The sequence below is a fragment of the Suricata suricatta genome, chromosome 17 (genome assembly GCF_006229205.1).
Source record: "Suricata suricatta isolate VVHF042 chromosome 17, meerkat_22Aug2017_6uvM2_HiC, whole genome shotgun sequence".
In the NCBI taxonomy this organism is placed as follows: Eukaryota; Metazoa; Chordata; class Mammalia; order Carnivora; family Herpestidae; genus Suricata; species Suricata suricatta.
Genome location: NC_043716.1, coordinates 44,125,224 through 44,141,633, shown reverse-complemented (window position 1 = coordinate 44,141,633; position 16,410 = coordinate 44,125,224). Strand labels below are relative to the sequence as shown.

The 16,410-nt window shown below is 53.3% G+C and overlaps 1 protein-coding gene and 1 long non-coding RNA gene across 2 annotated transcripts in view; one reads left to right on the top strand and one right to left on the bottom strand.

Annotated features, from left to right (window-relative positions):
• Positions 1–208: 208 nt before the first annotated feature.
• On the bottom strand, positions 209–13,771 carry LOC115282709. The gene is made up of 3 exons (XR_003904725.1): positions 13,470–13,771; positions 11,026–11,159; positions 209–1,241 (listed from the first exon to the last, which is right to left on the bottom strand). It is a non-coding gene; the product is annotated as an uncharacterized LOC115282709 (long non-coding RNA).
• The window catches only part of SCN4A (sodium voltage-gated channel alpha subunit 4), a 25,247-nt gene continuing 18,848 nt past the window's right edge, over positions 10,012–16,410 (top strand). Inside the window, exons 1-9 of the mRNA XM_029928853.1 lie at positions 10,012–10,284; positions 10,374–10,492; positions 10,630–10,719; positions 11,002–11,130; positions 11,605–11,696; positions 13,487–13,801; positions 14,614–14,677; positions 14,913–15,054; positions 15,830–16,107. Coding sequence (XP_029784713.1) covers positions 10,012–10,284; positions 10,374–10,492; positions 10,630–10,719; positions 11,002–11,130; positions 11,605–11,696; positions 13,487–13,801; positions 14,614–14,677; positions 14,913–15,054; positions 15,830–16,107 — 1,502 coding nt within the window. The remainder of the gene's footprint in view (positions 10,285–10,373; positions 10,493–10,629; positions 10,720–11,001; positions 11,131–11,604; positions 11,697–13,486; positions 13,802–14,613; positions 14,678–14,912; positions 15,055–15,829; positions 16,108–16,410) is intronic.

The window sequence follows — 16,410 nt, the reverse complement described above, 5'->3', positions numbered from 1 at the left end:
AGACTCTTCTCCAAGCTGACCGAGGTTGGAATTCTACATCTTAAGATGAATTCCTTTGATTTAAGGCTCAATCATGCGAGGGGAAACCCACTCTTGGGTCTTTGCTTCTAGGGAGAATAGGCGCCCATGGCCACTGAAAGATGAGCTGGTGGGGGCGGGGGGGGGGGGAAGGAAGGGGGCACAGTTCACAAAACCCAAACACAGCCCATTTGAGGATCTGTTTCCCATTTGTGGGTTTTTATTTCATTGGGCCCCAAGCCAACCAGATACACTCTGGATGAAGGAAAAGAGTCAGGTTTGAGTGGAGGAGGAGGCAGGTTGTGGAAAACGAACCAATGTTTTTTGAGAGCCGTTGGGGACTGGCAGAGAATGGATCTGATTGTGGGGGGAGGGGCTGCTGACATATCCTGAACCGGAAAAAAACCCTAGCATATAGAAAGCACAAAATAAATGTGGCCACCGCTTTCTTACCCCTTGCGGAAGACACATAATGAGGCCTGTTGAATCGGGTGCCTAGAGGAGGAGGGGGCATGTGTTGATCCAGAGAGCCCCACATGGAAAGAGCAGTCCTCATTAGCCCACCCCTTGCCTAGGAACACCCTCCTGTGACCCTGATTGTGTCCGGAACTCTCGGGGCTCCTGAGTGTCTGGAGGCTTCCGCTCCCGGCTCCAGGCCTCCCTCCAAGACCTCTTGGAGCAGCTTTCCTCTGCAGAGTGTTAATCGGGAGGGGAGGGCACCCGGGGTGACTTCCTCCAGGCCCCTGGTCTGCCAACACCTCAGCCCTAAGTGCTGGCAGAGAAACAACACAGCTACCCCTTTCCTGTCCCCACCCCCAGCTGAGAAAAAGCTGTGACATGAGATTTATAACTAGGGGCCATGGGGACCTGTTCTGTGTTCTTGGAGCTGGGCCACAATAGGAATGCAGGAATTTGGGAAGGAGTCCACCCAGATGCCTGGTGCGGTCTTTGGCCAGGATAGAAAAAGTCAGACCTTTTTCAATCTCCCAGAAAGTTTTGAGTCTGAACCCCCACTGCAGGTGAGCTTAAGGAGGGGTCTCCACTGGCCGCATGCAGCTCTGAAGTAGTCTTGCTTCCAATCCCCAGAGAAACAAAACATCCTGACCGTGGACTGCAGCTTTGCAGCAGATGAAAGGCATGGTTGGTTGGCAAGGGGCATGGTGACTAGGGCCTGAACAAGGCCAGCAAGCCACCTGCCATCTCCACATCCACAGGGAGGCACCCTAGAGACAACAGGGAAGGCTGTGAGGGGCAGTTCACATCCGTTCTCAGGCTGATATGGAGAGTTTCTCGCAGTGGCTTTCATATCTTAGGATGGTACAGCATGGCTGATGCTTGTCGGAGGATTTCAGGCAATGAGAATGCAATTAGGTGGGTTTCTGGATGTTTGAAGGACCCTCTTTGAAAGCATAGGTATCCTAGGAGAGAAGGTTCTAGAAGCATATGGTGGGGGGGGGTGTCTATCCTGAGCTATGTTTGGGACAGTCAGGATCATAGATACCTAGCTGTGAGAGTGTTGAACTGAGAGAAGAAAAATCAAGATCTGAGAGGCTTTCACAAAAGACTAGAGGTGAAGAGGTGTAACGAACAAGGATAATTTATAGGATGAAACGTCCTACATTTGGATTTATTTTAACTTTGCATCCTGACATTATTATTAGTTTCAGTTTGTTTTTTCAATTCTTTTGGATTTTGTACATAGGCAATCATGTCATCTGTGAACAAAGACTGTTTTATTTCTTCACTTGTAATCAGCATATCTTTTATTTCCTTTTCTTGTCTTATTGCATTAGCTAGGACTTCCAATATATTTTGGAAAGAGGTGGTGAGAGGCAACATCCTTGCCTTGTTCCTGATCTTAATGGAAAGCTTCTAGTGTCTCCTCATTAAGTACCATGTTAGCTGTAGGGTGTTTTTTTGTTTGTTTGTTTCTTTATTTTTGAGAGAGAAACAGACAGAGCACGAGCAAAGAGAGAGGGAGAAACAGAATCTGAAGTAGACTCCAGGCTCTAAGCTGTCAGCACAGAGCCCGACACGGGGCTCAAACCCACAAACCGTGAGATCATGACCTGACCTGAAGTCAGACACTTAACTGACTGAGCCACTCAGGCACCCCAGCTGTAGGGTTTTTTTTATAATTGTTCTTTATCAAGTTAAGGAAACTCTCCACTGTTGCTGAGTTGTTCCTGTTTTGTTTGTTTTTTGTTTTTTGTTTTTAAAATCATGAATGGGTGTTGGATTTTGTCAAATTCTTTTCCTGCATCTCTTGATATGATTATATGATTCTTCTTCCATAACCTATTGAAGTGATAGATTACATTAACTGCTTTTCTTTTCTTTTTTATGTTTATTTTTGAGAGAGGGGGAGGCAGAGGCTCAGAAGCGGGCTCTTCGCTGACAGCAGCAAGCCTGATGTGGGGCTTAAACTCATGAACTGTGAGATCATGACCTGAACCCAAATTGGATGCTCAACTGACCGAGCGACCCAGGCGCCCCGACTGATTTTCTAATGTTGAACTTGCTTGCATACTTGGGATAAATCCCACTTGGTTGTAGTGTATACTTCTTTTTATACACTGTTGGATTTGACTTGCTATTATTTTGTTTGGGGTGCACCTGGATTTAAAACCAATTGCGTAATTTATAGGATGGGGGAAGATCTAATCTGACTCCAGCTCATGAGGAAAAGATCAGGAGTGATTGTAAATTCCACCTTGTAAGGAGGCTGCTAAATAAGCGAATGCCATCTTGGGATGAATGAATACAAAGGGTGTCTAGGCCAGGGAGAAAAGGCCCTCTCTCTCTGTGGTCAGACTATATCTGGAATTGGGTGTTTCAATCTGGCAGCCCCACAGACAAAGACAATGCTGCACTGGACCTGCTCCAGGGAAGAGCGGCCTCGGCCTCCAGCGTCCTTACTCTCGGCTCCCTGCCTGTGGACAGCTGGCCCCGGCCTGGCTCCCGAATCCTGATCCTTCTTCCCCCACCCTCATCCCTGTCTGCTCCCCATCTCCAAGCCCCCAAGATGGCCTGACTTCACTCACCACTTCCGCCCAAACTTCCGTTTCAGTGCAGGTTCTGTTGGGGCTTCTCACTTACTAAATGGGCTCTAGCCCTGGCGCTCAGGGAACTGGGTTTTATTCTTGGCATGGCCTCTCATTTATCACTCTCTAAAATTATCTTATTTGCTTCCCTATTTGTTATCTGCCTCCTCCCTCCGGAATGCAAGCTCAGTGAGGACAGGGAGTTTGCCACTGTTATATTCTGGCTCCTAGAACAGAGCCCGGCACAGAGCAGATGCTCAAGAAATGTTTGTTGAATGAATAAATGCATGACCTGGGGAAGGGGAATTGCTGCTCCTCTCTGGGCCTCAGGTTCCCATCTGTAAAATGAGGGAGATGGACTCCTTGATCTCTTAGGCCCTTGCAATTCCAAGGTTCTCAAATTCAGTGGGAAGAGGTTGTGTAGAGGTCCCAGAAGGCCCTCAGCTGCCACATCTCAGGAACAGACTGGAGTGGAGACCAGAGTCCAATCTCTGGCTGTTGGAAGGAAGGTTCAAGCTGTCACGTTGGCCCCTTTACTGCAGGTTGTAGCTGGAAGAGCCACGTGGAGATGTACCAGCATGGCCCCCAACCCATGCTGTGGGGCATTGTTGTGCTTGTCCCTGCCAGGAAGTCCCTGTGCACACTTCCCAGAAACCCTTTCATTCCTCCACTGGTGTCCACTGCAAACAACACAGCTTGCCCTGTCTGCTCTAGACATATGGAAAGGGTGGGCGCACTGCCCCTGTGAGGGGCTTTCCAAGGTTGCAGGATAAAGTCCCGACTCCCAGGCCTGCTGTAGCCAGCCAGCTGCCCAACCTACCTCCCCCAAATCCCTGAATAGGTTCTGTGCCCCCACAAAGACTGACACAAATGCATCTCCCTGTGTCCTGCTTCTGTCTTTGCCCTGGCTGCTCCCTCTCCCTGGAGTACTACTCCCCTCCAGTCCTCTGTGCCATCTTGGGATGGGATAGTTACATGTACCCATGTCCCCTTTCCCCTAACCAACAGTCCTCAGAAAGCAAGATGCCCTACTGGTGCATCTCTGAGTGCTGTTCAGGGCTAGCTTAGCTTCCAGCTTATTAACTGGATGGATGGGTGGGTGGATAGATGGATAAATAAATAAATGAGTGAAAACTATCAGAATCCATTTTATCCCTGTATCCAAGTTTTCATCCATTCATTCTTTCAGCAAACATGTATTGAGTGCCTACTCTGTGCCCAATTCCGGGGCTGGGTATGGTGAGCTAGACAGCTCCTGTCCTCTTGGCATTTCAGTCTAGACAAGTAAATTAGGCAAGTTACTTGTTTAAGTAATCACCAATTATGACAAATGATGTCAAGGAATATACAGGGGACCGTGACAGAGAGAAAAGAAGGAGAAAGTCACTTGAAGAAGAGACATTTGAGCCTAGACTTGGGGGGAGGTGCACAGTGAGGCAGTAAGATGGAAAGAGCCATGTGAGGAGGGAGGGGAGCACAGGGCTGGGGTAAAGGCGAAAGGCAAGAACAAGCCCAGTGGTCCAGGAGCTGGAAAGGGGCCAGTAGGACTGGGTCAGAGAGAGCAGGGAGGAATTAGGAGACAGGGTGGAGAAGTGGTCGGGGGCTGGATCTCCAGGGCCTTATAAGCCACCATAAAACATTTAGGTTTTGTTCTAAACACAACAGGAAGTTGCTGGAGAAATTTAAGCAGGAGACACAACGTGATTAGTTTCTTATTTTTAAAAGATTACTAACTGCTCTGTGGAACAGGTTTTCAGGGGGGCAGAGCAAGAGCCGTTATCAGGAAACAAGTTATTGCAAGAGACTACTGTGATATGGTCCAAGGGGGAAAGGTGGAGGACGTGTATATTTTGGAGATGGGATTAATGGAACCTTGGATGGGCTGGATGTAGAAGGGAGGGGGAAAAGAGCATTCAAGGTGGCACCCTGATACTTGACTAGGGAACCAGATGGATGGATGGATGTTTTCTGGGTTGAGGAAGCCTGTGAGTTGGAACAGGCTTCGGAGATGGCAAATGTTTCATTCCAGATACCATAGGTTGGGATGCCTGTTAGCTATCCACATAGAGTGGTTCAGTGGGTAGTTGAATATATCAGTCTGGACTTCAAAGGAGATGTTATGATATTCCTGTAACACTATTTACAGTTCTAAGAATGATGCCATCCAGCCCCAGACTGAGCCCTGAGAAACTTTAGAGATTGAAGAGAGGAAGAGGAACAAGCAAAGAAATTGAGGAGTGGCCAGAGAGGTAGGAGGGAAACCATGGATATGTTCTCATGGAGGCTGAGCGAATAGAGGCTTTCCTGAAGGGGGCTGCAGCCAACTAGGTTGAATGCTTCTGAGAGGTTGAGGGAGGTGAAGACAGAAAAGTGTTCAGCAGACTTGGCAGCAGAGAGGGTGCTAGTGACTTGACAAAAGCCATTTCAGTTGAGTGGGGTAAATGGAAGCCAGGTTGGAATGGGTTGGAGAGCAAACAAAAGGTAAGGAAGTAAAGACAGCTGGTGTAGACACTTTCTAAGAAGCTTCTCCATTAAAGGAAACAGGAAAATAGGGCAATAGATGAAGGGGTATGAGGCTGGGAGAGCTTTTGTCACCACTGCCATTATTTTTAAGATGGGAGAGCCTGGTCATAGCCAGGAAGAACTTGACAGTGGTAGAGAGAAGGTAGCTAGACAGTAGCTTCCTTGGGAAGGCAAGAGGGGTCAGGGCTGAGCCCATGTGGGAAGCCTGGCCTTTGGTGATTCTTATTCCATTTTAGCAGCCTGGTGGAGGCAAGGGGCGGAGCGTGAAGATGGTTTTGTCAGTTAGATGGTATGCGATGCTATGTTCTCCTTGAAACCTGAGGCAAAGTCACCAGCTGAGAGCATCATGGGGGTAGGGGGGTAGAGGGAGGGATTTGAGGAAAGAAAAGAAGGCACGGAAACTTTTCTCAAAAAGTGGAAAAGTGAGGGGCGCCTGGGTGGCTCAGTTGGGTAAGCGGCCAAAATCAGCTCCGATCATGATCTCACGGTTCGTGGGTTCGAGCCCTGAGTTGGGCTCCGTGCTGACAGCTCAGAGCCTGCTTCAGATTGTGTGTCTCCTTCCTTCTCTGTCCCTCCTCTGCTCACTCTGTCTCTCTCAAAAATAAACATTAAAAAGTTTTATTTTAAGTGGAAAAGTGAGGTGAGCCCAGGGAAACCTGCACTCCCCAGCGCAGAATTGAGGGCAAAGATAGAGTTTGTAACCACGAAGTCACCTGTGAACCCAGGCAGGCCTCACCTTCGCTCCAGCGACATCCAGCTGCCCGGGGACTGACTCAGAAACAGCACGGCTGGGACAGGGGGGCTGAGGTTTTCCCAGGTGAGTGGGATAGAAGGAGAGAGAAGGCCTGAGTTGAGGGTATTTTTGAGGAGGGATTAGAAGGATGGCTCTTGTCACTGAGACTGGACACATAGGAAAGCGATGTCAGAGGGCTCTGTCGGAGAGGGAGAAAATGCGTGAAGGCAGAAAGCAGCCCAAGGATCACAGTGACAATGGGCACTTGCACCTGAGCTTGAGCTGAGGAAGGAGGTGGGGTAGGGGATGTCAGAGAAGATGTGGTCTCTGTCATGTGGTCATGATTTAGGTACAGGGTGTGCTTACAGGAGAAAGGAGCAAAAGTGGAGGGTTCCTCTAATTCATTCATTCACTCATTCACTCACTCACTCACTCACTCACTCATTCAATAACCTTTTTGTTCCACATCAGGCACTTTGATGGCACAAAGAAGCAATCCATTCAGCCAGGGTGCCCAGGGAAGGCTTCCCAGGGGCGGTGGTTCTCATGTAGGTTGAGTCTAGAAAGTAAGTTCTCTGGGGTGACAAAAAGAAGGAGTGTTCCAGGAGGCAAGCAGACTATAAACAAAGGCATGGGGATGGGTGTGAAACAGCGTGGCCAGGTTGTGAGGATGGAGGTAGCCTGGCCAGAGGATGGGTGTGTGTGGGGCAGGGGGAGAGGTGACGTAGGGGTTGGATCGTGGCGAGCCTGGGGAGCCGGGTGGAGGGGGGTGGACACGCTACTAGGTGGTGAGAAGCCACTGAAGGAGAAAGCAGGTTTGATCAGATTTGTGGTCTTAGAGGTGTGGACGGTGGACTGCTGGGGAGCCCAGTGGGAAGTAGGGAGGCAGGTGAGGGGTGCCGAGCAGCACCAGCCTGGCAGATGGAGAGCCTCGTGGGTGCTGGGCCTGGGAATGGAGCAGGTATACCACCAACCAAACCTGTGGCTCAACTGGCCTAGCCAAAGAGGGCACTTTCGCCCTCACAGAAGACATCCAGATGTGAAGCGGCTTCAGGGCTGGTGAAGAGGGCAGGGGTGCAGATTGTGAAGGGAGAGATGAGGAGTCCGTCTGGGACTGCTGGGATCAACAGGGGGAGGTGCCAGGCTGATGGTGCCATCTAGGGGTCTGGAGTCCAGGGTTGAGCCCAGGTGAGGGAAGAGAGGCAGGGACCAGGCAGCAGTCCTTAAACAGACCTGTGCCAATGTGCCAGGCACCCAACCCCCAGGCTGTGAGGAGTCTGGTGTGGGAGACAGACACCAACAGACAGTCCCACCCACAGGCAGGGCACGAATTACCATTTATCTTAGGGATTTGAAGGCTCTGAATGCACAAAGCTCTGACTTGACAGGTCTGGGGCCATCAAGGAAGTGGGAGCAGAGGCTGCAAAGCCATCGTGACCATAGAAAGGAGGTGGGTGGTGGCTACCCCCTCCCCCTCCCCAGGTCAGGGAAGGACACAACAGGGAGAGGTCCGTGCTGTAAAAACAGAAACAGGGCTGCAGACCAGGCCTTGGAGAAGCAGTGTTTTCCAGAAGCAGGAAGGAGGAGCTCACAGAGCTGAGGTAGATAGAGTGGCCAGAGGCATAGGCCAGGTGGCAGTGTGAGGTGCCTGAGGGGGACCAGGAGGGAGAGCTTAGGAAACACTGCTGGGTCTGTCCTCTGGGGGCCTCCAGGGACTCCAGTGAGCGTAGTTTCCACGAATGCTGGGGTGGGGCCAGACTGTCTCTGGTTCTCTGTTGTCCCGCTTGGGCCCCCGTGAAGGACAGAGTGGACAGCATCAGGCCAGAGGATTGTTGCCAGGCACAGCCTATGAACTGGGAGGGAGCCCAGCAGCTGGGGGTCTCTCTCCAAGGCCAGGTGGTAGGTAGGTCAGTGTCTTCTGTGTGGGTGTGTCTGTGGGGCAGTGATGGGCTGAAGGCGGGAAGGTGTGTGGCCAGTGGTAGGGTATTATAGTGTGTGTGTGTGTGTGTGTGTGTGTGTGTGTGTGTGTGCTCACACACGCACCCCCATGCACATGATGGGGCCAATGAGCAGCTGAGGGACGGGGTCAGGAGGGATGAGCAGAGTCATCCCCGTGGAAACACGACTCCCGGGTGATGGTAGGGAGCAGCTGGGCAGCCAGGCATGGGGGCGTGGCTGGCTCTGCCCAATGGCTCTGGCCTCTCCCTGGGCCGCCCTCCCCACCTGTTGACCAAGCCTGAGGAAGTGCCGTGCCGGCCAGAGCAGGGGCACCTCGCCGGCCTCTGTGCCCTCTGAAAGGGGCTGCCCTCCAGTGTAGCATTGCGTGTCCCTGGCGGGGTCTATCCAAGCCCTTTTGGTAGAGAGGTGGCTCTGGGGTGTCTATCTGTGCAGACCTTGCATGGTTTGTGTGACTGGACTGCAGAGGTCTCCATGTGCCTGCCTTTGGACACAGGTCATTCCCCAGGGCCTTTGGGATAAGTGGCCTACCACCTCCCTTCCACAGAGACTGGGCTCAGGAAGGCTGGGCAGCAGCGGGGCTGGCTGGAGAGACCAAAGGACAGTGCCCACAGTTTCCACAGGCATCTAAAGCTCCGGATGGGTGTCCCTTCATCCACCCGGTCCATACAGGGACCACCAGCCAAAAATAGTCCCTGGCAGCTCTAACCCTGCCCCCACCATTGAAACTGTCCTTGACTTTGTCCCCATGACCTCTCCTTTGTGTCGTTCTCTTCCACGTTAGTATCTGCAGGCTCTCCTGATGTGGCCCCACGCACACACCTTGCATCATCCTGTCCTAGCCCCCTGCTTGCCCATGGCTTAGATCCTGCACGTTCCGTGGGAGGGGGCTGGTGGAGCCCACTGCAGAGCTGGGATCCCTTCCTGCCTCCCTCTCCCAGCCCAGCATGATGCTCCCCCAGACCTCAGGACAGCGGAGCCCACACCCTACATCTTTCTTTCCCCTTCCCGCCAGGAATGGCAAACACAGGCAGATTCCCTACATTCTCCTTTCTCGTGCCCTGGCAGACATCACTAATCAATCACAGCAGTCTTTTTGCACCAAGTCTGGCCGCAAGCTCGATGGTATCTGCCCGCATCTCCAGGCAGCCAATAGCAGCTGATCCAGGTCAGCCCTCAAGATGAAATTCATTTGCCATTCCTGCTTTAGGCTGCTCCCAACCAGGCCCTTCATCTTGGTGCATCCTCTGGGCCCACCTGCACATTCACATCTGACTCCTTTCCACCTCCCTGCAGGATAGAGGCCACTCATAAGCATGGCCAGCTGTGGTTTTCTTTGTCCCCATAGGCTGAAGCCACCCAGTTCCGGAGCGTGGACCCAGGAGGTGTTTGAGGGCACTGGGGCATTGCCCCCAAGTCCTCAAGATCGAAGAGGTTGGCCTGCTGTCCATCCTGAGGGCAGCCAACCCCCTGCTGGGGAGAGCGTGGGGCAGGGCTGGGGGTGATGTGCTTACATCCAGCACTTGTGTGGCAGCAGCACCCAGGCCTTGCAGGCACATCTCCCCGTCCGGACGAGGCTTGCGTGCCGACCTCTCCGGCCTGGCCCCTGGGGCAGGCAGGAGGTGAGTAGCGGACAGCAGGCCAGGGCAGGGTAGCTGCCCAGTGCCCAGGGGGCTGTGTGCAGCAGCTTTCCCAGCTACCTGCCACCCTCCTGGCCACTGAGCCCAGGATGCAAGGATGGCCAGCACATCTCTGCCCAATCTGGTGCCTCTGGGCCCTGAGAGCCTGCGCCCCTTCACCCGGGAGTCCCTGGCAGCCATAGAACGCCGGGCAATGGAGGAGGAGGCCCGGCAGCAGCGGAACAAGCAGATGGAGATTGAGGAGCCTGAAAGGAAGCCACGCAGTGACCTAGAGGCTGGCAAAAACCTGCCCCTTATTTATGGGGACCCCCCACCGGAGGTCATCGGCATCCCCCTGGAGGACCTGGACCCCTACTACAGCGACAAGAAGGTCTGGGCCTAGGAGGGTTCCCTCTACTGTCTGTCCCTCATCCATCTGTCTGCCTGTCCATAGAGCCCACAGCTCTCTCTCTGCCTCAGACCTTCATCGTGCTGAACAAGGGCAAGGCCATCTTCCGCTTCTCTGCTACGCCCGCTCTCTACATGCTGAGCCCCTTCAGCCTCGTCAGACGCTGCGCCATCAAGGTGCTCATTCATTCATATCCTACCCAAGTGGAGCAGTGTAGGAGCAGCGAGGGGCTGGGGGCAGGCAAAGCCGGGTGCCGCGGGTGAGGAGACCCTCTGTGCACCTCCCCTCCCCACCTGCTCCCTCACTTTCCTTGACCCTCCGCCTGACGCTGTTCAGCATGTTCATCATGATCACCATCCTGACCAACTGTGTGTTCATGACCATGAGTGACCCGCCTTCCTGGTCCAAGCATGTGGAGTAAGTCTGCCCCTCCTCAGAGCACCCCCCCCACCCAACCCCAGGCTTGGGACACAGCCCACCCCAGGGGGCTGTACTGTGAGGATACTGCTCTTGTCTTCCAGGAAGACACACACAGTAACTGTCACCCCCATCAACAGCGTAAGCCCCACCGCGGGATGGCACACACTGTCAGTCTGACCAATATCCTCAACCCCCTGGGTGGCGTATTTCATTTTTGTGACCTCCCCCTGGGAGGTCCGTCATTGCCACACCTGGCCCTGGCCGCCCTCTCCCCACCAGGTACACATTCACCGGGATCTATACCTTCGAGTCCCTCATCAAGATGCTGGCCCGCGGCTTCTGCATTGACGGCTTCACATTCCTCCGGGACCCCTGGAACTGGCTGGACTTCAGTGTCATCATGATGGCGTGAGCGGGGCCCAGAGGGCGTTCCGAGGCTGAGGAGGGGGAGGGGAGGGGGCCAGGCTTCAAAGAGGGCAGCTGAGTGGGCTGACCCTCTGGGAGGGGTGAACTGTGGGGGTCACGGGCAATGTGTAGTGAGCTGTCCGATTCCAGGAGCTGCCATTTCTGGGGTCTGGCTTGGAAGCTCTCCCAGTGCATGTGCAGTCCACATGGCAGCCGTGGGCCCAGTCCCACAGGCCCTCAAGCCCTGGGTCAGCTAGGCTACTGTTGCCCAGCAAAGCTCTTGCACTGTCTTTCCCAACTCGTGGGCCCCAATAGGACCCTTGTGGTGTCTGACCTCGCCCTTCCCCCAACCCCTGTGGTAACCCAACCACAAGGATTCCTTGGGAATCCTCATGCTGGGCCTGGAGAAGCTGTGATTTCTGCCCTAACAGCCGCTCCTCACTCTGACACAGCCTTCACCTCATCCCCCCTGCCCAGGTACCTGACAGAGTTTGTGGACTTGGGCAATATCTCAGCCCTGAGAACCTTCCGGGTGCTGCGGGCCCTGAAAACCATCACGGTCATCCCAGGTACTGGGGAGGTGCGGGGACCCCCTGCCTGGGCCAGCAGTCCCGCCCCTATGCCCAGGCCTGGATCCTGACACTCAGCTCCAGGAGCCTGACCCAGCGTCATAACACACTCACACCAAAACCTGGACATGGGGCTGGGGGCACTGCCAGGGACAAGAAGGGGCTGGAGGCTGGAGGCTGGGCGCTTGAGAGGAACCAGCACAGACGCTGAGCCAGACTGTCTGAGCTCAATTCTCACCTCCACCACTAGCTAACCCGGACTTTAGGCAAGTGGTTTCACCTGACTATGCCTCAGTTTCCTTCTCTGTAAAATACAGATAACAATGGTACCACTCATTGGGTTGTTAGGAGGATTAAACATGCGCAGGGTGTGTGTTAAATAAAATAAGCAGAGAGCCTAAGGGAACCAGTGATGGGGAGTCCCAGCCCTGAGGGCTCGATAAGGGACACGCCCCATACCCACTGAGCAACCAGACCAGGGCAGTTCCAAAGTGATGCATCAAGAGGCATGAAACAAGTCAAATCCAGATCACTCAGATCCTCAGAAAGGAAATGGAGGAACTGGACAAGGTTCACTGATGGAGATAAAGATGGTCTGAAAAGTGAGGGAAAACGGATCCTGGGAGGAAGGATTAGGTCTGAAAGCTGGGGAGTACGGTGGTTCTCCCCCAGTCCAACGCCCTCAAGCCATGGCTCAGGAAGGTGAGACCCTGAGGGGAAGTGCTTTCCAAAGGCTGTGCCGCTGGCTGGCCACCCAGTGAAGCCATCATACTGTTCCTTCCAGCATCCTCAGAGCTCGGAGGGTTTTGATAAGCGGGCCGTTGAGCACCTGTTTTCCACATCAGGTTAAGAAAAGGACACTTTGATTAGGCCCAAAGAAGTTATGGCCTTTCCACAAATAATGGGAATCTGTCCCCGGGATTCTGTAGGACGTTTCATGCCCTTGTCCAAAGGGGCAGGCTGCAATAATATCCCAACTCAGTCTGGAGCTTCTCAGAGTGAACTCTGCGGTTCCTTGGATGTTAACGGGCATTATAAGGAAAGGGGTTCTGGGACGCCTGCGTGGCTCCATCAGTTAAGAGTCCGACTTTGGCTCAGGTCATGATCTCACAGGTTGCAGTCTGAACCCCACATCGTGCTCTCTGCTTTCAGCACAGAGCCTCCTTCAGGTTTTTTGTTTCCCTCGCTCTCTCTCTCTCTCTCTCTCTGCCCCTTCCTGCTCACTCTTGGTCATTTTCTCAAAAATATACAAACATTTTTAAAAAATGAAAAAGGAAAAGGGGTTCTATTGTCAAGTTGAGGAAACGTGGTATTTAAGTTTTTGCTTGTTTCTGTAGGACTTGTCAGAGCCTTCGATAGGATAATTTACAGTGACTCTCCAAGGGCAGAATCTAGAGCTGAGCCCTTCGCAAACATGATTGAGCCCCTTCTTTTAAGGGCATAGCTTGGGAAATCGGGGTTATGTAGAGCACACTTTGGGAGTGTTGACCTGGTGACATTTATGCAACCCCACTGTGCGCCAGTGCATTGCTCTAGGAGTCAGGCAACAGCCTGGAAAGTCCTTACATAAAGTGCATTCTTCTGGTGGCTGAGGCTCTGTGGCCATTCAAAGGCTCCGTATCAAGGATGTGATCCGAGAAGGGCGGAGCTAATTTGGGAAGCCCTCAGGGAAGTGGTGCCCCTACTACGTCAAGCCTTGAAGGAGAGATGCAGTGGGCAGAGGCTTGAGGGGATGGGGAGTGAGTTATCACCCCGCCCACCCCCTACTCTTACCCTCCTCCTATGGTCAGGGCTGAAGACGATCGTGGGGGCCCTGATCCAGTCGGTGAAAAAGCTGTCGGACGTGATGATCCTCACCGTCTTCTGCCTGAGTGTGTTCGCCCTGGTGGGGCTCCAGCTCTTCATGGGAAACCTGCGGCAGAAGTGCGTGCGCTGGCCCCCGCCCTTCAACGACACCAACACCACGTGGTACGGCAATGAGACGTGGTATGGTAATGAGACGTGGTATGGTAATGAGACGTGGACCGGCAATGAGACGTGGCTCGGCCACGAGAGCTGGGCCAGCAACTACACCTTTGACTGGGATGCGTACATCAGTGATGAAGGTAAGAATGCAGGGCAGGGAGGCCAGTGGCGTCTGTCCCAGCCCCCACGGCAGCCTCTTGTGAGATAAGCAGCAGGGGGGACCTGAGCCTAAGTCCATCACTTACCAGCGTGGGTGTCCGCTGATAAGTCACTCGGTGTCCCTAACCCTCAGAACCCTCACATATAAAACGGAGACAGCAATACCCTTCTCTAAGGGTGAGCGTGACAGTAAATGCCCAACTGCTTTGAAAATCCTAAAGCTTTTGCTATGAAAGCAGCGGCCTAGAGTCCCTATTCCCTGACCTACACATTCCTGGCTTTCCTCCTAACACTACGTGCTGGTCCCCTGGTGGGGCCACCACCAGGCACCCAGACGCTCCCTCTTCTCTTCCCATACTTCACCGGCACACACGCACTAGCCGCACAGTCTCACCAGTGACAGTCCACACATGCCTTCTAGCAAATTAGAGAAAGGTACCCCTTCTTCAATCTGCCCCCCTCCACTGGATCACCCCTCATCCAGGGGTCCTGCACAGGTATGTGGTAGCCCCTGGCATGCACATTGCGTGTAGGATCCTGCCGCCTCTCTGTGCCCTTGCTGCATCCCAACTGCCCAACCACCACGGCAGGCGCTGAGCTGACTCTGCTTTCGGCCCAGCTCCCTGTACTGCATCTCCTCAGAGACCTTAAAGGAGGGGGAAGGGCACCCAGAGAGCATCCATTGGGTGTACGTGGTCCACACAGATGTGTCCACAGGTGCGCAATAGTTGCATGTATCCACAATATGTCCATGTGGGTGACATGTTTCCTTTGTGGCCTCTAACTCCCAAAGGGAACTTCTATTTCCTGGAGGGAGCCAGTGACGCCCTGCTTTGTGGGAACAGCAGTGATGCTGGGTGAGTGATCCTGGGGGGTGGGAAAAGCTGTCCAGGGGTGTTGGAAGATGGGAGCTGATTAGGGACAAGAACGTGAGGGTGGGTGGGAACGTAAGAAAACCCATGGACATGAATGAAACATTTCCCTATTTTGGGGACACAGAACTATAGGATTTTTTCTCCTTGGGCTCCCCCATCTGTCCTTCAGCTGGTATTCTTTTCCCTCCCTAAAGCCAGCACCCCATTTTGTCCCCAGGCACTGCCCCGAGGGTTACGAGTGTATCAAGGCTGGGCGGAACCCCAACTATGGCTACACCAGCTATGACACCTTCAGCTGGGCCTTCCTGGCTCTCTTCCGCCTCATGACACAGGATTATTGGGAGAACCTCTTCCAGCTGGTACAACTGCCCCCACCCTGCCTCCCAGCTCTACGGCCACCTCCCCATCCCTACAACCTTCTCAGGGCTTGGCAGGACCCATAGCAAGGCCACCTCCTCCATGAGACCCCCTCAGGGCCCCTACACACAGGTTCTGGGAGCCCTCTGACCCTGGGGACCCGCCCACATCCGAACCTTTTCTTCCTTTACCAGTTTTGCCTTAAGTACTGAGATCTGGACCTGGCACAGAACCCCAGGCCTCATCGGAAGCAGTAGGACAGCTTAGAAATTCAACTCAGCCCTTACACAATTATTTAGCTTCTACTGTTTGCATGGCAGGCAGGTTGAGTCTAGGGCAACAATGCCTTCTGGTCACTGATGATGTTTCTAGCACTGATGACATTAGTGATAATAATAATGGCAACTACTATTTGTTGAGCTCTTACTAGACGCCACACATTGTAGCAACTGTAGGATTCAAGCTGACCCAAAGCTCATGTGCATATTTTTGAAATCCTGGCTCTCTGATCTCAAGATGTCTATCAGGTCCTCAGGGATCTCTGAGCCAGGAGACCAGGAAAGTCTGGATCCCAATTATATATTTTGAAGCTCCCCAGTATGTGGCTTAGCCTGCCAGAGATGACCATACCCTGCCTCAAGGTCCTCAAATCACCAGGCTCTGTGAAGAGCCCTCCCTATTTACCTATGTGGGCAATGGGTATGTGGAGAGGGGTGATGGGTGAAACCTGGCAGGGTGCCATGTGATACCCCCTCTCCATCTCCCCCCACCTCCCAGACCCTTCGAGCAGCTGGCAAGACCTACATGATCTTCTTCGTGGTCATCATTTTCCTGGGCTCCTTCTATCTCATCAATCTGATCCTGGCAGTGGTGGCCATGGCGTATGCAGAGCAGAACGAGGCCACCCTGGCTGAGGATCAGGAGAAAGAAGAAGAGTTTCAGCAGATGCTGGAGAAATTCAAAAAGCAGCAGGAGGAGTTGGAGAAGGTCTGGACTCAGGGAGAGGAGGCCAAGGATCCAGGGGTCTCCTTGCCCCTCAGCCTGGGCTCTTCTGGGCAGGCTGAGGGTGAGGGAGTAGCATGAGGCAGAGGCTGCAAGGCAGGATGAGAGCAAGGCCCCAGGCTGGGGGCCTTGGTGGGATGGGAGACATCTAGGCAGTAGAAAGAATATTTTGCAGCTTTGTGCCTCTTTTCCCATAAACAACAAGGTATCTGGAGTAGTTAAACCTGAATTAGTCTTCCAGCTCAAATATCTATGGTTTTGTGATTCTTTCAGGGCAGGAAATGGGTCCATGCTGAGGGAGAGGTGGGTCTTGATGAGGCCCCAGGGAGCAGCTGCCCATTTTCTTACCATCTCAT